Source organism: Pongo pygmaeus, chromosome 9 (genome assembly GCF_028885625.2).
Source record: "Pongo pygmaeus isolate AG05252 chromosome 9, NHGRI_mPonPyg2-v2.0_pri, whole genome shotgun sequence".
NCBI lineage: Eukaryota > Metazoa > Chordata > Mammalia > Primates > Hominidae > Pongo > Pongo pygmaeus.
Window position 1 is genome coordinate 33681763 of NC_072382.2, and position 22188 is coordinate 33703950.

Here is a 22188-nt window from a genome sequence, read left to right on the forward strand (position 1 = left end):
TGCGTGCAAAAACCTGGAGACGAGAAACCACAGGACAAGTTTGGGGAAGGTGTTCAGGCTGGAGCCAAGGGGGTGGTTTAAGGAGTGATGCATGTCAGCTAGAAGGACACATCTGGGCCAGCCAGAGCAGAAAAGTCCTGAGCTGGGAGCTTAGAGTCTGAGTTTTATCCCCAAAGCTATGGGGAGCTCCTGGAGGATTTTGAACAAGAGTGTGTGTTTTAGAAGGATTTCCCCGGCAGCTGTCTGGCGGCTTCAGCAGTGGTGAGTAATGGAGATGGTACTGGGCAGTGGCTGTGGGACAGACAGGAAGGAACAAACCCTCAGGAGCACTTCCTCTTCCCATCCAAGTTTATTGCCACAGTATGTTGCATGTGCCTCTACCTCTCTCCTCCACTAGAGTGTAATTACCTGGCCATGCACGAAAATTAATACATCTTTCCCTTCTCCACAGAGCCTCACACAGGTTGATACAGTGGAGTCTCATACAAGGCTTAGATGCTAATGCTAATGCCAGCCAGCAGAGTAGGTAAAAATCATGTAGAGAAAACCCCTTTAAAATCTCTTAAATCGTCCACTTGGTGTAGCCTATGTGGCCCTGTGCATACAACCTTATAAGGTAATAGGGAAAAAGAAACACATAATCTGCAATGTACAATATAAAGAAAATATATGTAAAAGCTAGTTTCTTGGCTTTATTTAATTTTTTTTTTTTCCTTTTTCTTTCAGGACTCATATTACTGAATTTACGTACATTAAGTGCACATATGCTGCCATGGTTCCAATGCACTCAGTAAATGTTTGCTAGAAGAAAGAAAAGGAATGGCAATTCCCAAGGGGTGTTTACATTTGTCCACTGGCCTCCAGCTCCTGCAGGGGCTTGGCAGACATAGGTGGCCCAGGAGTACATAGGATTGTAAGGAACTAGTGGACTCTGAGCCATGCTGCTTAGGACTAGAAGATGGATTCCCCCAGCTGCTGGGCACACTGCCAGCTGTCAGCCCTCAGATATCAGCTGTCGCAGGGAACTGCCCTTGGCTAAAGAGAAAAGCCTCACCCGAGGACATCCAATGACTTGTCCATTCTAGAGTACATATGCACAGTTGCTTCCCAAACTTGAGACAACTCTTCAGGGCCATCTGAGCTGCAGAGCCTCCATGGGGTCAGCTGAGGCCTTGTAGTGTCTGTACCATAGCCCAACTTTCAAATCTGCCTAAATCTACTTCCTCCTCTTCCTGAGAGTATACCTAGAACACGCTGGGGATGCTGGCCTGAAAGAAGTGGCTACCCTAGGTCAAGAGGGTAGGAGGTCCTAGAGTCCGGGAAAAATGGGGATGGGCAGGCAGGTACCAAGAATAAGAGCACACAGGGTCCAGAATGCAGGGGATCAGAGAGAAGACGCAGGCAGACAGCACTTGAGTGCTGCTAATAGAAGGGAAGTTGTTTATCTCCTGCCCAGTGGGAAGTTGCCTACAGGGAGGGAAATTCTTGGCCCGCAGGGGAGGCCTGGCTCTGAAGGAGGTCACTAGGCCATGCTGAAACCCCTCCGCCTCCCTCTCAAACCTGACAACAAGCATCCCAACTCCCACTCCCCACTCGCCAAGTGGCCTCCATCACTGGGGTTGATAAGTATCTTTCTGGGCAGCCATCAACCTGGTGACATCTGGACTTTACACCTACAGACCTCTTTCACCCTCAAACACCTCAATCTCTTTGCCTCAGGTTCTCCCAGGGAGCCTGATTTCCCATGAGCAGATATTTCTCTTGGATTAGAAGTCCCTGTAAAAATATAATGTACTGTAAATTAAGTTGAGATAACAAATCAAGCCAGTGTTATTATAGCTTATGTTAGCTGGGAGAGGTAGGAGAAGGAAATGAAAGGCTAAGATGAGGGGCTATGGAGGAAAGTTTTGGGTGAGATGCTAAGGTGGTAATGGTAGTGGGGTCAACACAAGAGCACCTAGGTCAGGGGGGCAACAAGCACGCTGCTTCTAGAATAAAGGACAAAATCTCCAAATCCAACCAATTGCTTCCCAATGGAGCAATGAGCTGGTTGTACCCTTAATTGGGACCACTCCATTATGCAGCACCAGAGCATTCCTGTGTTGGCCTTGGTCTCTGACTGTTACGCCAAAGCTGTAAGGTGCTGGGGCAGGTGTGGGAAGTGGGCGGGCAGAAGAGATTTCTATTAATAATAGGATTACAAATTTACCGAGGAGGCCCCAGACTTGCCATAAGCTTTGTGAGCAGTCAGGGACTTTCCAGATAATATTTCATTGTTCTGCAAGTGGAACTCATCAAAACAACCATTTCAATTCCTTCGTCTCCTTCCAGTAACCACTGCTCACCTGTAACAAAGGAAGCTGGGTGCACCGTCAGCCTATAGGCTTGACATCAGACAATGCACCCAGGCCTTCCTCAGCAGGCTGTTGTGGACTGAGCTCTGAGAAATAGGCTCATGTTCCCCTTTGGGATATACTTTTATCCACTAGTTGCCCCAACTGCTTCCTGAGTATTGCCCTGCCTGGTAATTTTTCTCTCCTCTCACTTTTGCCTGGTGCCTGCAGTGGAGGTAATGGACAGGCAACCTCCTTGTAGTGTGCATTCCTGTACTGTTGAGGCTGAATGGCTAACTTCTATCTCCTGGCGTTCCAGGAGGTTGCGGCTGTGGATGAGACTTTGGTCCTGTCAGTTAGATGCACTTGTGTGCACTCTGGACAGAGGAAATGGGGCAGGCCCATCTTTCTGCTGCCTTGGCTGCTGGAAGCTGGGTTGCTGAGCACCACAGTCCTTAACCCTGGTTCTGTGGGACTCTCTCATTCCTGGATCATGCTACGACTGTGTTTTCTTAACCTCGGTGTTCCAGGGCAGGCCACTTCTCCACCTTCCTGCTTGAGGAAGAGGCAGCAGCCCCTCCTCAGGGCCAGCCCTGTGGTCTTGTTCTAGGAATCTTTCCAGGAACATTCCTTCAGCCCGCCGATGACTTTGCGAGCACCTAATTCTTAATAGTCATTTTTTGGGTCTGTTTTAAACAGCTTGATGTTTTCAGCTTTCTGCAGCTGGACCTCGCCTGATACCCCTTTTTATAGATTTACATGTACTTTTCAGCTGTAGAAGCATCTGATTTCAAACATTTCCCCAAAGAAGGCCTCTGGAATGAGAACTAATGACTGTGATCGCCTCTTTGAGATACATCAATGAATCAACTATCCTTCTTAACATTTTCAAACCTACTCTCCACATTTTAGGGTCTGAGCCCACTGGACTGGCAACTACCTCCAGTGCATGGAACTTCAGACAAGGTGCTAGAGAGAAACTAAGAGAAGTAGTCTGTAAAAATCCCTACTTCTGAGAGGTCAACACTCATTTTCAAAGTTATAATTCAAACAATAAATTTCAGAGTCTCCCTCATAGCCAAGGCACATACCTGGCTCCTTTCCTGCCACCGATTTTTAAACTCCAAAAACAGATCAATGTTGAAGAGGTGCATTTTTCTTTCTGGGGGATGATTTAATGATTACTTGCCTTTTGGAAGCAAAGGTTTCATATCCACATACTGGGGTAAATAATTTGGCTGATAAACGAAAAATCACTTAGGTCTTTATTCTGCCTGAGAATCATATTTGCAGCATTTTTTTTTTCTTTTCCTCACTGCTTCATTATTTTCCACATGACTTTCATTCAGAAAATAACATTTTAAAAATACTTTGAAATAGAGATTTTTTGCTTTTACACATTAGGCTGACATTTTCTTTTCTACCTGCTTTATACATAGGGATGAATTAAGTTCAATGCCAAAGTTGGTTTAATAATATGGTTTGGTCTTTTGGGAGTTCAGAGCATCTTGTGAAAATAACACATCCTTCTAATGGGAATGTGTCCTTCTAGAATATTACTACCAAGTGAGGTATTGTTACTGCCGGGAGTGTACTACATCCCTTAGCTGAAAGAGTGACCAAAAGTTTGAAGATTGTTGCTGTAAAACACAGTGATCCCAAACCCCTTGGAGCTAAGGGTCTCCCTTCTACAGGCCCTAATAACTCTTGCTCTATGGGAAAATTTTGAAACAATCCATGCTGCTACAGTCCTGGTGCTAAGATTTGCCTGTGTAGCATGTATTTGCTTATTTATGCATTTATTTTTACATTCAGGCTTTTCCTTTGGGACTCCAGTCATCTTTCAAAAAATGCGAAATTAAATCAATCTCCCAGTGCTTTTGCTTCTACGGTGTCAAGGTTCCCCAACCTGGCAGAAAGGACTGGATATTTTGGCAGGGCTTCTAGATGCCCAGACCCAGTGGGAAGAATGACATGTTTCCAATTGAATGACCGGCTCACTGCTGTGCTAATGGATTCTTTTGCCAGAAGTGCTCTGGTAATTTTAGAAAATCAAGAGCTCAGAAAATGAATGCATTGTTTAAAACTATGACTCACTTTTTTTTTTGTACTTTATTTGCTGGTCCATGTTTTGCTTGTGTGAGTTATTCATGTAAGAATGCTTGTGAGCCCTGACATCTAGCTTCTTCCAGAGGTTCAAAAATATAGGATACGGATTATGTTACATAGGGATAGATGTATAGTGAGGAAGGATGAATACAGAAGCCATATTGCATGGTGGTTAAGGGGAGGGGCTCTGTGGCTGGGTAGGCAAATTATATAACTGGCCTTAGTTTCTTCATCCATACAATGGGCATAATGAAAGCATCTACTTGGCTGGTAACTGTGCAAATGCAATGAGATAATACACATGAAAAGACTAGAATAGGGCTTAGTCTATAGTGAGCAGTTGGTAAATATTGGACACTTTTCATATGATTAGTATAAAAAGCACAAGAGGAGATACAGGTAAGCAATTTCATTGTTATAGTCAATAGTCTAAATTCTTAAAGCCATTCCCTAGATGATCATTTTTCTCTTGAGGGAGCTTATCATCATATTTTTGAGATCACATGCACTTCTCAAAGCAATATCTATTTTAAAGAAGTCTATTAGAATAAAGCAGGCTTCCCCTAAAGTAACATGTACTTGGTGTACTTATACATGTCTGTAAGGGTGAGCAATCTCCTCCTAAAAATTATCTGTCTCTTTCTATTGTTCTAGGTAAGTTGCTAACATGACATTCCAAAGATGCTAAGTGAGTGCTGCAAGTCATGTCACTGTGGTTAAAAAACGATCTGCAATGTTCTCTTTTTAAGGTTAATAGGGAAACCTCTGACCCATTTCCTCACAACTGTCAAGGTGTCTTTGCCTAGAATCTCACAAAAAACCCCTATTAATGCCAACCTTTAAATAAATCAAGAATCCTAGTGTGTCTCAGATGCCTGAGCAGGTGAAAAAGTTCCCCAAACTAAACAAGCATCGAGGAAGAAGGTTCACTGTTGGTGGGGAAAGATTAACTGGAAGCTTCCAATGCCCGATTTTTAATCACAGGCTGATTATCAAATTGCTGAATGACTTTAGCATAGGAAATATCTTTTTATAAGGAGAAAAATTAACATTGAATAATTTAACCTAGGGGAAAAATAAAAGATTTGCCCAAAGCATCTATAATTTTATAAAACTAAACTACCAAACTGTTTTATGAAAAAGGAAAAAGAAACAAAGGATAAGGGTAACACCACTAACACAAACATCAAGTTTAAATATAAGGAAGGTGATTAGAAATTCAAATTAGGTAGAATATCTCTGTTTTTAATTGGACCATTAAAAAATCCCATTTAAAGGTTTTGTGGCAAAAGATGACTAATCCTGAGGGAGAAAAATATTGTTGCCTTCCAATTAGCATGGTATATTTAAAAAACCAAGTGTCAAACTACAACTTCTTAAATTATAACATAAGTTTATCTAGATATATTTGAATTATAACTCTTATTAAAGAAAAAATTTTATTTGTATTTAGAGAAACATTTTAGGGGAATGGGAAGGAAACACTGTTCACAAACCTAGGTGTAGATTCAAGATCATGTGAAATGCTGGGGCAAGGTGAGGCATTACTGTACCTCTCAGCACAGGACAATTCACCTGAGCTCATGGATCCAAGGACAAGTCACAGGGTGCAGGAAACTGGAGAGGAGGCACCAAATTGCAACTCCTCATCTGGGGAAATCTGACGGGATTAAAATAATTTCTGCAGTTTGGTCACATCACTGAACATAAGCATGTGCTTTGTCACATGAAATTATCAAACCGCCCTGTTGGACATCTCATTGTTTCCATGGCATACCGAGGAGTTATGAAATCAGGAACAAATCCAGCTTTTCAATATTGCTATGAATTAAAAGAAGCCTGTGTTCAAGTGAAGTCTAACCCATGGCCATGGTCCCTGCTGAGTTTCTAAGGACAGAGGGGAAAATAAATTAAGGACATTTAGAATATCCATTGAGTTTAAAGTCCGTAATGTGCTATTCATAACATGGCACAATTCAGAAATCGTGATCCTTTTAGCAATAATCTGTTACTCTGACACATTCCAAGCAGTCCTACTTTGCAAAATAGGTAATAAAAAAATAGAAAACATTTTAGTGCTTTTTAAAATTCCACAAATATGTGGTAAACCAAAACACAGTGGGATGCTCTATCCCCCTTGCCTTCAGGGGAAAGGAAAGCTTGTATTTACCCAGCCCACCAGAGACTCACATCATATCCGCTGTTGCGGATTCCACGCCGGGGTCGCTCCCGAGTCACCAGAAGGTCCATCTCGGTTTCCCCCGGACTTGGGCTGTTCAGAGACTGCCGGCTTCGGTAGATAGAGTTCTTCATCTGTTGCCTGAAGAAAATTCAACAACTGTTATGATGCAGCAAATGCCCTGACAGATGGAATTCTCCACTGATCCAAAGTACAGGCAACCAATGAAGGGTTTGGATTTGCCTCACAAATCTCAGAATTGATGGCATTTATTCCCAGGATATAAGGGGCTATAGAAAGAGTGAAATAAAGATTTTTTTTTTCCAGATGCTGTAATCATTTGGCTGAATTTTAAGTGTTCTTTCATATGGAAACTAGGTAACTACAATCAATTGCAACATTGCAACCTCATTTAAAATTCTGCTGATGGCAAGACCAGGGGTTCTCCCTTGACCCTCTAGGACAGCTAACGCTGACGGGAACAAACTTGCCTTTGTTGACTTTGTTGACTCAGCAACCTCCTGTTCCTTTCACTCTTTCTGGTTTCACACACAGGATTCTATGATGTGTTAATAAAACCTGTAGCTAGTGGGCTGCTTAACATTATGACTGTGGATAGATTTATTTTCTGCTATTACCACGTAGATTTCCTTCCGGACTAAGAAGCCATAAACCCAGATGTAATTTGGCGCTTATCCATTCATCCACCCTCACATCCACCCACCCACCCATCCATCCATCCATCCATCCATCCGTCCGTCCGTCCGTCCGTCCATCCATCCACATCTATCCATTCACCTACCTACCCATCCATCCATCCGTCCGTCCGTCCATCCATCCATCCATCCATCCATCCATCCATCCATCCATCCAACCATCATTTATTGAATGCCTACTATGTGCCAGGCACCATGGAAGATGATGAACATCCACAGTGAACAAAATAGATTATGGCCCCTCCTCTCCTAGAGGTTACATCCTAATGAGAGAGACAGATAACTAACATGGTAATTTCAGAGTGATAAGTGCTATTAAGCTGTGACAAACGGGGACTAGGATGGGAGACAACTTCAGATAGGAAGATCAGGGAAGGCCTCTCTGGGGAGGTGACAATTCAGCTGAGTCCTAAGTGGAGCCAGCCACACATTGATCTGGGCACAGAGCATTTCAGGTCCAGGGAGTAGCACATTCAGGGGCTCCACTCAGCTACTGCTAAAAAATTCATATATTTGTCACCCCTGTCTTGTCTCCAGTTGTCATTAGAAAAATCTTTTCAAAGAGTGGGAAGTAAATAGCAACATAGTGAGGAGATTCGCCATGCTTTTCTTCTTCCACAAGAGGTAATTTTACAAGTGGGGGTGAGGCTTATTGGGGACAAGTGAGTTCCACATGATCCTGCAAGGTGGCAAAGGGATAGCACTTCCTTCTCACCCAGCCATACGTCTCCCTGTGATTAATTTGCATTCTAAGACTATCTATCTTCAGACAACTCTCCAAACATTACCTTTTTTTTTTGATAGAATCTCAATCTGTCACCCTGGCTGGAGTGCAGTGGTATAACCTCACTGCAGCCTTGACCTCCTTGGATTAGGTGATCCTTCCATCTCACCCTCCTGAGTAGCTGGGTCTACAGGCACATACCACAAAGCTAGGCTAATTTTTTTTGTAATTTTTGTAGAGACAGGGTTTCACCATGTTGCCCAGGCTGGTCTCGAACTCTGGGGCTCAAGAGATCCACCCACCTCAGCCTCCCAAAGTGCTGTGATTACAGGTGTGAGCCTCCGTGCCTGCCAACACCACCTATGTAATGGCTGTACTCTAAGATTCTAGCTATTCATGGGTTGAAGGTGAAGAGACTGTATTATTTCTTCCCAGTGACTATGTGGGAAGCCCCAGAAACCTGGCAGGCTTACACATTTTTTTTTTCATAGACACACAGTAAGTTAGTCACAGAATTACAATCATACATAGTCTAGGAGAGGCAGTAGAACTCTAAGGCAAAGCATTACCCTTGCCATTAGCCTTGGGAATACAGCAGACACCACTGGTTCTAGACCTTCACCATGAAGAGCTTATACCTGCTCAAAGAGCATCTGTTGCCTTTGCTTGCCTATTACCTGTGATAACCTTCCTTTGGTAAGAGCATCATGATGTCACTTGGGGGCTCCCTTTCCTTCAGGGGTAGGCATGTGACTCAGGCTGGACCAATCCCAGCATCACATCCCCATGGCCACAGTGATGGGTCGGGGGCTGGGCATCTGACCTGAGTTGTTCTGGTGGGACTGTCTCAGGGCTTTTGCTAGGGCAACTAGGAAAGAGGCATTCTCTTGGTATGGGGGTTTCTAAGAAAATAGGATATATGCCAGGAGTTGCTGGCAGCCGGTTTGTCACCATGAGGTAAGAGCCTGCCTGAAAATGGGGGCAGCAGAGAGTGAAAAGAGAGCAAGATCTAACACAGGAGACATCGTCTGACCCCTGGATCCAGCCATGCCGAAGCCTGGACCTTTCAATAATGCTCAATAATATATTCCCCTTTTATTTAACCAGTTTGTGCTGGATTTCCATCATTTGCAGCCCAAAGAATTCTGACTAATTCTAATAACGGCACTCACAAGCTAATAGTATAAACTGTGCCCTATAGCTATCTGCAATTAGTGGCTTCCTTTAGGGAAGCACAACCTCAGCGAGCTGTTGAAACAATCTGCTCCTAGTGATTCACACCTTCTGCAGACTGGAGAAGAATTCTCATCCTTGACCTAATTACACATCGTTTTTGGGAAAAGGCAGACTTTACAACTATCTTGAGATTATCAATTAGCCCATTTAGAAAAGATTTACTAATAAGGGTGGTGGTGGAGTAAATACTAAGATTAGCAACTGACACTTAAGTAGGTTATTTTGCAACTATTAGAAGTACAATAGCGAGAGTGTGTAAGCCCTGTCAAGAACTGTAAATGTAGGTAAAAGTGTTGACATTGAAGTGTTTACCAGTCTACTTTTGTCTCGGAGGCAACATCCCCTTAAAATATACAGCTTAAAGGCTGCTGTTTAATATGGATTTCAATTTCCAGACCACCAATGCAGGCCTGGTATGCAAGCATCTATGTAAAAATAAATTAGACTCTCAGGTAGAGAAATTACCTATTTAATAAGATAGCATCCCATTAGGTATATTCATTTCTTGTTGATATTTTGCTATATGCTTTTTAAAGGCAATACATTTTGAAGCATACAAACTTGAGAACTAAGTTTTTTACCTCTGAAAATACTGCTGGGTGGGTAATGATGAGTTTTACTTGCTTATTAATCCCGAAATAGTTTAAGAAAGTAGCTCTCAAATTATGTTCTCTTTCTATGGAACCCCGGGGTTCCATAGAGATGGCCTGGGAAGGACTGAGGAGCAGGAGGAGGCCCAGCTTCCATCAGAGCAACTCCATCTTTATATATTATTACCTTACGTTGGGTTCCCTAGAAGCAGGTTCTAGAATGATTTGAGTGTAAGTCATTTATTTGGGAGGTGGCTGCAGGAAGCACTAGCTGGGGAGTGGGGAAATGACAGAGGGAAGGAAGGAAAATCAATAAAGGGTATGATATGGAGTAGATTTGTGTTTTGGGTAACGGAGGCTCAAGCCCCCTGGAAAAGTGTGGGAGACAGTTGTTTTAAAAGGTAGGTTTTATTATTTAGGTATGGCATGGCCAATAGATCAGGACAAGACTGCCATTAAAAATATAGCTTGAGGCCGGGCGCGGTGGCTCATGCCTGTAATCCTAGCAATTTGGGAGGCTGAGGCAAGCCAATCAAGAGTCAGGAGATTGAGACCATCCTGGCCAACATGGCGAAACTCCGTCTCTAATAAAAATACAAAAATTAGCTGGGCGTGGTGGCATGTGCCTGTAATCCCAGCTACTCGGGAAGCTGAGGCAGGAGAATCACTTGGACCAGGGAGTCGGAGGTTGCAGTGAGCCAAGACAGCGCCACAGCACTCCAGCCTGGCAACAGAGGGAAACTCCATCTCCCCCAGCCCCCACACCAAAAAAAAAAAAAAAATTATTTATATATATATATAGCTTGTTACACTCACAGATCCCAAGAGGAGGCAACAGGCCATACCACAGGCGAGTGTGACTAATTTTGATTGAATACTTTTGGCAGATTCTGGGGCACAAGGGCTGTCCTGAGTTGTCTGGTACCTAGCCCTGGGGTAATCAGGGCAGGCAGACAGTGACTGAGGGTGGAGAGCCCTGTGAGACCATATAAAGCAGGCAGTTCATGTTTGGCCTCTGCACTGGCTGCTTTGCACATGAAAGGCATGTTTGCCAGTGAGTCCTTTATTAGCTTGGGGAGGACAGCAGCCTGGGGAGGACAGTTTCTCTGGGGTCAGCAAGGCCCCAGATGTCCAAATCATCAAATATAGAAACTAGAAAATGTAGTTACTGCAACAGTGTAACTTACGCTTCGAGTTCCCTGATGGGGTATTTATCCATCAGTTTCCATCTGTTACGGACTGAGGATGCTCCACAGTGTCTTAACTACATGACACTTCTGGTTGGTGGCTGCTGAGAAAAAGCCTTTAAGTTGGAGTCACAGATGCCTGTAGCAAGTAGGATGCTGCTGGCCTGGACAGGCTCAGGGAGTGCTGAGGGCATGGATGGGGCCGCCAACAGCAACCATCTCAATTATGTCCGTACTTTGTGTCTCTGGATAGGAGTTTATAATGTATAAATGAAGTGTTCTGATTTTTTTAAGGCTCTGAAAATGATTTTAAAAGATTTAGTGATAAGTCAACATTTGGAACCTAAACTTTGTCTTTTATTTGATTTAATTTAGGTCTTAAGGTAAAATTCTGGTTACTGATTGATCTAGTTTGGATATTTGTCTCCACCCATATCTCATGTTGAAATGTAATCCCCAGTGTTGGAGGTGGGGCCTGGTGGGAGGTGACTGGATCACGGGGGTGGATCCCTCATGGGTTGGTGCTGTCCCTGTGACAGTGAGTGAGTTCTCGCGAGATCTGGTTGTTTAAGAGTGTATGGCATCTCCCTGCCCCAGATCTCTTTTGCTTCTGCTTTTCCTTCCACCATGAGTAAAAGCTCCTTGAGGCCTAAGAAGATACTGGTGCTTTGCTTCCACGGCCTGCAGAACCGTGAGCCAATTAAATCTCTTTTCTTTATAAATTACCCAGTCTCCTTTTCAACAGAAGATATACATGTGGCCCAAGCATATGAAAAAAGCTCAATATCACTGATCACTAGAGAAATGCAAATCAAAACCAAAATGAGGTACCACCTCATACCGGTCAGAATGGCTATGATTAAAAAGTCAAAAAATAGTAGATGCTGGTGAGGTTACAGGAAAAAGGGAACTCTTATACACTGTTGGTGGGAGTGTAAATTAGTTCAACCATTATGGAAAGCAGTATGGCAATTCCTCAAAGAGCTAAGAATAGAACTACCATTTGAGCCAGCAATTCCACTACTATTATATACCCAGAGGAACAGAAATCATTCTACCATAAAGACACATGTATGAGAATGTTCACTGCTGCACTGTTCACAATTGCAAAGATATGGAATCAACCTAAATGCCCATAAATGACAGACTGGATGAAAAAAATGTGATACATATACACCATGGAATACTATGCAGCCATAATAAAGAACAAGATCATGTCTTTTGCAGAAACACGGATGGAGTTGGAGGCTATTATCCTTAGCAAACTAATACAGGAACAGAAAACCAAATACCATATGTTCTCACTTATAAGTGGGTGCTAAATGATGAGAATTCTTGAATATAAATGGAACTACCGACACGGGTATACTTCAGGGTGTAGGGTGAAAGGAAGGAGAGGGCAGAAAAAGTAACTATTGGGTAATAGGTTTAATACCTGAGTGATGAAATAATCCATACAACCAACCCCATGACAGAAGTTTATCTATATAACAAACCTGCACATGTAACTTCAAACCTAAAAGAAAAGAAAAAAAAAAAACTACCCAGTCTCAGGTATTTTTTATAGCAATGCAAGAATGGTTGGCTGGGCGCAGTGGCTCATGCCTGTAATCCCAGCACTCTGGGAGGCCAAGGCAGGAGGACTGCTTGAGCCCAGCAGTTTGAGACCAGCCTGAGCAACATGGCAAAACCCTATCTCTAAAAAAAACAAAAATAAAAAGAGACTGGCCTAATATACTGATGCTACCTCTGGACTAGAGCATGATTCCTTCACTTGTCCTACTGTGGCTTGGTCACTGAAAGCAGAACCTCTGGAGGGTTATACTGTGAAGAGTAATTAACAGGTAACTCTAACCTGTGATAGCAGATAAACAGTCAGCAGTCTCTGGAGTCAACAGCAGAGTGTGTCAAGAATAATACCTCTGGGCTTACCGAGGTTGTCACTCTCTTTTTTTCTGTCTGTCCCTCCCCATTCTCATCTCTGGCTGATCCTATCTCCATTCTTATTCCTAGCTCGCTCAGTTTATGGCTCTCCATATTTTCCCCTTAACTGGTCAAAAATGTTTTAAAAGTTGTTTTTGGTGCTTTATGATCATGAAACCATTTCTTCAACGAACATTTGCTGAGAATTAGCTACAATACATGTGGCATTAGCAGGTCATCAAAAGGCCCCAAGAATCTGGCCTGCACCTGTGCTAGGCAGAGGTGATGCCTCTCTACAGAAACAAGTTTGGTTCATTCTTTATTCATTCTCTTTTCATAAAAAGCCTTAACTGAAATTTTTGTTTCTCAATTAACTTCCTAAGTTTCTTTAATTTGTACATGAAAATGATTATGTTAACGCAATTCATAAAATTCAGCCCCACCTCTCACCTTGATTTTGTGGCTTTGATTCATTTTCCCTGAGTGTCAGCAAGAAATCCAGGAAAAACAGCTCCCATCCCAGCTCCCATCCCAAAGACCACTGAAGTAAAACTCCCTGAAGTACAAAATAAAAGCTAAAGAACCAATCAGCCTCCCTATAAACCCCCCAACTCTTCTTTTTTTTCTACAGGTATTAACACAGTGACACATGCATTGTGAACCCTGTCATGGTGTGATTTTATATCAATAGCTTGTCATACCAACCAAGCCTAATTAGAAGCATGGTAAATTAAGCACTGGTTGAGAATTTCCTCTTTTCTTTACTGAAAATAAATTATGTTGATCCAATTCATAAAATTTAGCCCCAACTCTCAGCTTGATTCTGTGGCTTTGATCCAAGCCTGTCACAGAGTCATTTTTGCTTTTAATAAGTACCTACTCAGGCCAGAAACTGCCCTATGGCTCCCAGTCTGTGGAGAATGTGTCTGTCATGGCTCTGTGGCATGTCGGGGTGGCAGCATGCTCAAAGCCAGAGGGGCGTCACCAAGGAGACTGTGTATCGGAAAGAGGTGGCCTCAAATCATGAAAGCGCTTCGGGTAGGTAGGAAAGGAAGAAAGGTGGACATGTTTGGGTTCACTAACCTCTGCCTTTGACCGTGCATGTGAAATCACTCTGCTTAGTCAGCAACAAAGCTTGGGAGGCTGCAGCTGTGGTAGAATGTTTTTCCCCTCCAAACCTCATGTTGAAATTTAGTTGCTGTCATGGTGGTGTCAGGAGGTGGGACATTTGGGAGGTGACAGGGCCATGAGGGCTCCTCCTCATGGGTGGAATTGGTGCTGTTATAAAAGGATGAATTTGGCCTGCTCTTGCTCTCTCTTTGCCCTCTGCCTTCTGCCATGGGATGATGCAGCAAGGAGGCCCGTGCCAGATGCCGGCACCTTGATCTTGGACTTCCCAGCCTCCAGAACTGTGAGAAAATATGTTTCTGCTCATTATAAATTACCCAGTCTCAGGTATTCTGTTATAGTGGCACAAAAAGAACTAAGACAGATGCCAATTTAAACCATCTGGCTTAGCCCTTCCTCGCTGGGACAGGACTCCTTTTTAGATCGTTACAGCACCTCATACTTCAAACACCCATCACACTTGTCATTAATAAACTTTTCGGGTGATTCTTTCTCTCCCATTAGACCCTAAGTTCCATAAGAGCAGCAATAGGACTGTCTTGTCCACAATTAAATGTTGAAGGAATTCGAATTGAATGAATGAATAAGCCCACATGAGCATGACAGCATTCAGCATCTTGAATGGTACCTAATACATAGCAGGTGAAAATATACGTTGAATAAATGAACAAGTCTGTGAATGAATGAGATAAACCAGCATGGAGCACTGAGCACCTGTGCAGTAAGTACTTACTGAGGCTGAATGAAAAGGTGCGGCATGAAATTTGCTTTTCTTATGCAAGAGCCTCTAAAACAATTGAACAATACAATGTCCCTTGATCTGGAAGTTGCACCATTAGGTAGGTGATAATTATAATCTTCATTCAGCTCTGAAAAAGCAACTGGTTTGAAAATACCATTAAGCTAAAGGACAATTATGGTTGTTTGCCCAAGTATTCCTTTTTAATGGCTTTAATGTTACTCTCTTTCAGACTCATTATAGAGCACCTGCTTGCACAGACCAGCGTGGTACAAATCAGTGGACTGCAAAGATCACAATCCTACAGTACCAGATAAGGGACCAGGATATACTGCCCAAGGCCTGCCCTTATCCCACCAATGATACAGCACCCTTTACAGAATCCCTTAGAGACTGCACCTGTTTTTAGACTCGGTGAATGGAGCACAGAGTTCTGAATCTGGATCCAAAACATGCTCCATTTCCTTCGGGGCTTTTTCATAAATCTTTTTTCTTTCGGTCAGACCCTTGCTCATCTCCACTGCAGGGAAGTCGTAATATCCCTTCCTCTTGGCTTTGAGGCGCAGCTTGTTCCGATAGTGCTCGATGTCTGACTTCTGCTTCAGGGCTTTGTTCACCTGGGGAGAGAGACGGTCTCAGGCCCACACCTGACCCAGTGTGGCCGGCAGGTGGGAGACCTTCACCAGGAGGTTATCACTTCTAAAAAGCCATCACAGGCATCACCTCTGGGCCTCTGAGCTAGCCAGACCCACCTGCGTCCCATTCTGAGACAAGCCCACAACAGTAGACTACAGATACTGTGGAGCCCGGCACTCACCTGAATCACCTGAGACCTTCCTCCAAGGCCTCCTTATCCCTAGTCTGTCCTGTCTCTGTTCAGGCCTAGGCCTGACTCCATGCTCTTAGCAATGTGGCTCAGCCTTAATTATGCCTACACCCTTTTGATTCCTCTTTTTGGGTGCCTCTGACAGTTCTCAGTGCCCTGAGTCTAGCTCCAGTCCTGGGGAACCCAGTGGCCTTTGCTGCCCTTCAGCTGGTGTCCAGCTGGATAAGACAGCAAGTTCCTGAAGAGGCTGAGTTGGGACGGACAGGGTGGAAGGGGAAGCAGCCGCTCCCAAGGCCTTTCCACACTGTCAACCTGCATCTGACAGCATGTTTCTGTAAATCCATGCCTTTCTTGAGAGATAGGTAATTTTGAAGCCTTGTATGTCCACTAACACCAACCAGGTCCTGCCCTATAGGGCAAAGGCAGTCTGGTCTTTCAGAAGGGAACGTGGCTAATGTACCTTGCAAACTGTTGGAGATATAAGCAGGTGACTGTGCTAAATAAATAACAAATGATGAGAATGTCACACCAACATTTCCAAACTTTCTGTTTTTATTATGCTTTCTTAAAAATAATCTGTAAAAGAATGTCGTGTAATTTATAAAAGAAAAACGTATGGCTTCTGGGTTGTGCTTTCTTCATTTAAACCAGCCACCCATAATAGAAGGAGGAAGAAAATTACAAGACAATCTGTGTCAGGCTCCACCAGGCAGCAAATTATAGAGAACAGTTCAGGGCTCTCTTCCAATCCAAATGCCAGCAAGGTCCATTCCTTTAACTACCAAAATACGGCATCCATTTCTGGACAAGGAAGATGCTGATTTGCTCTCCTTCTTTGACAAGGTGATGGGCCTGGGAGGAAAAGGGGGTGATAAATTGAATCTATCCCAGATTTGGAGTCTGTCTCTATGACATTCACATCATTAAGCTGGGATGAAAAGATCCAGGCCTACTGGCCATCACATGTATCCATAACTGAGCAGAGTGTCCAAATCAACAGCAGTTATCAATGCATTAGTGTCAACCTCAGAGGCCTCTAATTATGGGGTTTGCATGCCTGGTGGCAGAATTGTGCCCAAGAGAAAATTCAGTGGCTGTGACTGGTTTTGAGAAGACATCCAGATTCTCAAATTGTAGAGCCAAGGGGCATAAAGAACATGATCTTTCTTCATTGGCTGTCTAATGGGTGGTAATAACAACAATAGTAATAATAATAATAATAATCATCATCATCATCAAAGTGCTTATTGTGTGACAGGCACTACTCTAAATACTTTACATATATTAAACAATTTGATCTTCACAGCAGCCCTATTTTATAAATGGAGATACTGAGGCACAGAGAAATGAACTAACGTGCTCAAGGCCACACAGTAAGTAAAAGATCTGAGGTTCAAACCCCTGAGGCATGGCTTGAGAATCCATACTCTTTTAAGCACAATGCTATTATTCTCTGATAGGCTGTAGTAAGTAAAAGAGAGGAAAGGAACACTGGACAGGAAGTCAGGGGACCTCAACCTCATGGCTGTCACCATAACCTGCCGTGTGACTTTGAACAAGCCACTGGACCCCTCATGCTTCAGCTTCTTGGTTTAAAAAATGAAGAGGTTGAAAGAGATGCACTCTGTACGTCCACAACCAGTTATTTTTTTTAAATTGATGAAGGTTTACCCATCACATCTTTAAACCATCTCAGTCTTTCTGCCCAGAAAACAAGAGTTGCTTCCTGAGTTGGGTTTGTAAAATGCTTTTATAAGTGGCCCAGATGCTGCATATTTACAATACCTGGTTTTATAGGGCCATAGCATGTTCCTTGAGGTGTGGTGGGAAAAAGACTTTAAAACTTTGGAAATCTCCCACCCGTTACAGGTAAAATAGCTGGGTATAAACAAATGAAATTAACAACCAACCTGACAGCTGAAGAACAGAGAAAAATTAAGAGCATGTGTGTGCACATGCTTGAGCACACATGTAATGTAAATGTTCACATGTAGGGTCCAAATGCATCTTCTTAAAGTTCATAAACATTTGCAATCCACTGGCCATTCTGCTGCCGAAGATGAAGGAAACACAGATAATTTTTACCTAACTTCTGGCATCTATCTATCTATCTAATTTTCTTTGATGAAATCATCACTCTATGGTGAATGTTACAATTTTTTTTTCAGACTCTTAGGAAAGTTTATTGACATCATGATATCCATTGATAGCTTTCTGGAAGCAGCCAATGAGTTGTTTCAAGTTTGGTCAAAGGAGTAAATGTCATTTCAAAGTCCCCAGAGTGGCCCGCATCCCTGTCCATATGATGTTGTCTTCCCTGGTTCCCTCTCAATTCAAGCCCCTTCCATCCCCACTACAAGTGACATCCCACAATGGACAGTTTAGGAGTGTCACCAAGAAAGGCAAAAGGCTGTGTGTGTGAGGGGGTCGGGGAGCAGAATGCCTGATGCTTCTATTCATAATCACATTATTTTAAAAGTTCCCTCTGGGCTTTTAATGAACATAGGAAGTGCTCTGAAAACATCACCCAACAAACTCATTTTGGGTGACTTGTGTCCTCATTCATTCTGCAGAGGCCTGGTACATGCAGAGGTAAAAATGACCTATACGGCCCTAGGTGCAATCTGCACCCAGTATTCACAGGTGTTGTTCCTTAGTCCGAATTTCCCAAGTCTGGCCGGACCATCTCCTGCCCTGGGTCTCCAGGCACTTACCTCGCCGTTGAGGACTGCCGATGACTCCTGGCTCCTGTCCGAGGTGGGGGGCACCATGGGGAGGGCTGTGGGTTTTATGGCAATGAGCTGCACAGACCCAGAAGATGTGTCAAAGGGTTCAGCGGCCACCTTGCTGGAGTTGTCAAATAGAACTGCTCCCTCCTCTTCATCACTCGCTGGCACTGAAGCACAATATAAACACATCGATTTTATGATGTTGGGGAGCTGTGTGATCCTAGGAGAATTTATGTGAGACTCACAGCCTAAGGACATTACTTTACTCAAAACAACCTCAGAAGCGACAGCATCTGCTTCTGTGCCAAGGGCTCGCTACTGCTAGTGGTTTTCCTTTAAATTTAAGATCTGTATGATTTATCCCTCCATTGCCTTATCAATGGGTAGGAAAGAACTGTAGAGGTTTGAATTTAAACAGTAAGAACTATTCTTTCAAAACTATGACATAACACAGTTGAAAAAAATTAAAAAGTAACTTCTTTCTCTATGTTTGAGTTGGAAGTGAGAAAAGTGAGTTTGGCCAAACCTTGTAACTATCCTTAAAATCTGACAATCCTCAGACTAACAGCATTCAGTTCAGGCTCAGCCACCAATGCTACCAATCTTTACAACATGTTAAAGTAACATGTCTTTCTTGGTCAACAAGCCACAGTTATAGTGGCTGACACTTTTTTTTTCCTCTTCTGAAGGTTGCTTCCCCAGTGATTTGGGTTTTGGTTTCTTTTATTTGTCTAAAATAAAAGCTATGAAAATTCCACCAGATAAACTAATTTGAAGCTAAAGACAACTCCCCTAATTAAGTAGAAGGATTTCTACCTACGCTCTGTTAAATTAATCCTCCCTTCTGACAGATAATTCTGCTGCAATTGCTAAAAGACACCAGTCTGCCTTGAGCTTCCATAACTAAGCTGACAGAGAAGTTCCAGGGCCCCTGGTATCTTGCTGATTTACTTGTTCTTAAAGCATATTCCCATTAAGTAACTATAAGAATGACAGCTTATTGAGCATGGCTAGGCAAGAGATACATTAAGCCTATTCAAACAACTAAACCAGTAGAAAATTTAGGAGCAAAAGAGGTGTTATATAAAATATGAATGTAAGAGCAGTGTATTCATCTTTCCTCCTGTCTGCTTGAGAGATTGGGATGTTATTTAAATTATTGAGAAACACATAGTTTGTATCATTCTGTCACTTATCATAATCACAGAAGATTTGTCAAATTAAGCCAAGTAAATTGTTATTTTTACAAAGTGGCTAAAACACTTCAGAGTCTAACAATGGGTTATAATTGGACTTTTTTTTAAGTTCTGTGGGCTGATTTGCAAATAGCAGGCCACCAAGCAGCCAATGACAGAGGAAAATCTCTATTTGAATGTGTTACCAGATGCATCTATATTTTTAGATGTAGTTTTGCTGGGCAGCTCTGGCCTGGCCACCATTATCTGCCACCTGGACACTTGCTATACAAGCCATCTATGAAAGCCAGCCAATAAGGTGGCTCCTAAGAATTCTCACCTCCTGATATTCATACCCAGGATGAATGGGACTGACCTGTGTAACCAATAGGAAACTACAGAAATGACAATGTGTTACTTCCAAGGCTTAGTTGTAAAAAAAAAAAAAAAAAAAAAAAATCATGGCTTCCACCTTGCTCTCTCTCCGATCACTTACTCTAAAGAAAGCCAGATGCCACATTCTGAGGACCTTGAAGCAGTCCTATGGAAAGGTCCATGTGGCAAGGATCTGAAGCCCCCTGTCAAGAGCCATGAGTGACCAACCTGCAAGCCCCAGTCAAGACTTTATTTTTTATTTTCATTTTTCTCTTTTTTAAACTTCAATAGCTTTTGGGGTACAAGTGATTTTTGGTTACACAGATGAATTCTACGGTGGTAAATTCTGAGATTTTAGTGCACCCGTCACGTAAGTAGTGTACACTGTACCCAATATGTAGTCTTTTATCCCTCACTCCCCTCTCACCCTCTCCTCTGTCCCCAAAGTCCATTATATCACTCTGTGTGTCTTTGTGTCTTCATAGCTTAGCTCCCACTTATGAGTGAGAATATATAGTATTTGGTTTTTCATTCCTGAGTTACTTCACTTAGAATAATGGCCTCCAGCTCCATTCAAGTTGCTGCAAAATACATTATTTCATTCCTTCTTATGGCTGAGTAGAGTATTCCATGGTGTATGTATACTACATTTTCTTTATTGGCCGATGGGCACTTAGGTTGGTTCCATATCTTTGCAATTGTGAATTGTGCTGCTATAAACACGCATGTGCAAGTGTCTTTTTTCATATAATACTTCTTTTCATTTGGGTAGATACCCAGGAGTGGGATTGATTGCTGGATCAAATAGTAGATCTACTTTTACTTCTTTAAGGAATCTCTGTACTGTTTTCCATAGCGGTTGTACTAATTTACATTCTCACCAGCAGTGTATAAGCGTTCCCTTTTCACCACATCCATGCCAACATCTATTGGTTTTTGCCAGTTAAGACTCTAGATGACAGCTCAGGCCAACATCTTGACTATGATCTCATGAGACCGTGAGCCAGAATGACCCAGCTAAACCAGTCCTAAATTCCTTACCCACAGATATTATATGAGATAATAAATGTAGATAATACATTTCAGGTTGCTAGGTGCTGGGGTAATTTGTTACATGGCAATAGATAACTTACAGACCTTCTAAACAACCTTCCACCTCTGAGCTTTCCCTCTTCTCCCTCTATCCCTAAAATACATATTCCACCAGTAACCAGGATGGATAAACTTTCCAGAAGGTAACCAGATGGCATTCTTCCCCTGACCAGAACCCTCTGAAGGCTTCATTCATCTCTGTCAGAATAAAACCAAGGTCTTCCCGCCAAGGTCCTGTCAGTCTAATGCTGGCCCCCTTGCTGAACTCATTTAGTCCCTCTCCCCTCATCTGCTCTGCTCCAGCCACAGTGGCCTTCTTTTTTCTTTCTTTTTTTTTTTTTTTCTGATGGAGTCTTGCTCTTGTTGCCCAGGCTGGAGTGCAATGGCACGATTTCGGCTCACTGCAACCTCCGCCTCCTGGGTTCAAGGGATTCTCCTGCCTCAGCCTCCTGAGTAGCTGGGATTACAGGCCCCACCATCACACCTAGCTAATTTTTGTATTTTTAGTAGAGACAGGTTTCACCATGTTGGCCAGGCTGGTCTCGAACTCCTGACCTCAGGTGATCCACCCACCTTGGCCTCCCAAAGTGCTGGGATTACAGGCGTGAGCCATCGTGCCCAGCCCACAGTGGCCTTCTTGAACACATCAGGCTCATTCCCATCTCAGGAATTTTGCACTAGCTATTCCCTCTGCTCAGAATGCCCTTTTCCCAGATCTCTATACGCCCAGTTCTCTCTTGCTTTTCAAGTTGCAGCTTAAAAATGACTTTCCTTAACCAACAATCTAATCCCCTTCATTACCCTGTTCTATTTTCTTCACAATGGTTACCACTACTGATATGTTGTACTGATTTACAGTGTAAATCAGTACTCACCCCTTTCCCTAGAGTAGAAGCTCCATTCTTGCCCATCTTTTTAAAGACTAATGCCTATTGCTTTTAACAGTGTCTCACATGTAGTTGGCCTTCAATAAGGATTTGTTGTGAGTGAAGAAATGAATGACTCAATTTCCCTGACTTGGAAAAGGAGATGCTGTTAGTACCTGCAGAACAGGTAACCATGTAGAAGTTAAAGTCATGCTATCACTCAACCCATCAGAGCATAACGAGATGGCACTTAGCATTTTT

The 22188-nt window shown here is 42.9% G+C and overlaps 1 protein-coding gene across 4 annotated transcripts in view; it reads right to left on the bottom strand.

Moving 5' to 3' along the window:
- Nucleotides 1-22188, bottom strand: part of KIAA1549L (KIAA1549 like) — a 302953-nt gene that overhangs the window by 42148 nt on the left and 238617 nt on the right. For all 4 annotated transcript variants that reach the window (XM_054437742.2, XM_054437739.2, XM_054437741.2 and 1 more), the window contains exons 14-16: nucleotides 18405-18586; nucleotides 15264-15481; nucleotides 6633-6762 (exon numbers count right to left, since the gene is read on the bottom strand). In XM_054437742.2, coding sequence (XP_054293717.1) covers nucleotides 6633-6762; nucleotides 15264-15481; nucleotides 18405-18586 — 530 coding nt within the window. The remainder of the gene's footprint in view (nucleotides 1-6632; nucleotides 6763-15263; nucleotides 15482-18404; nucleotides 18587-22188) is intronic.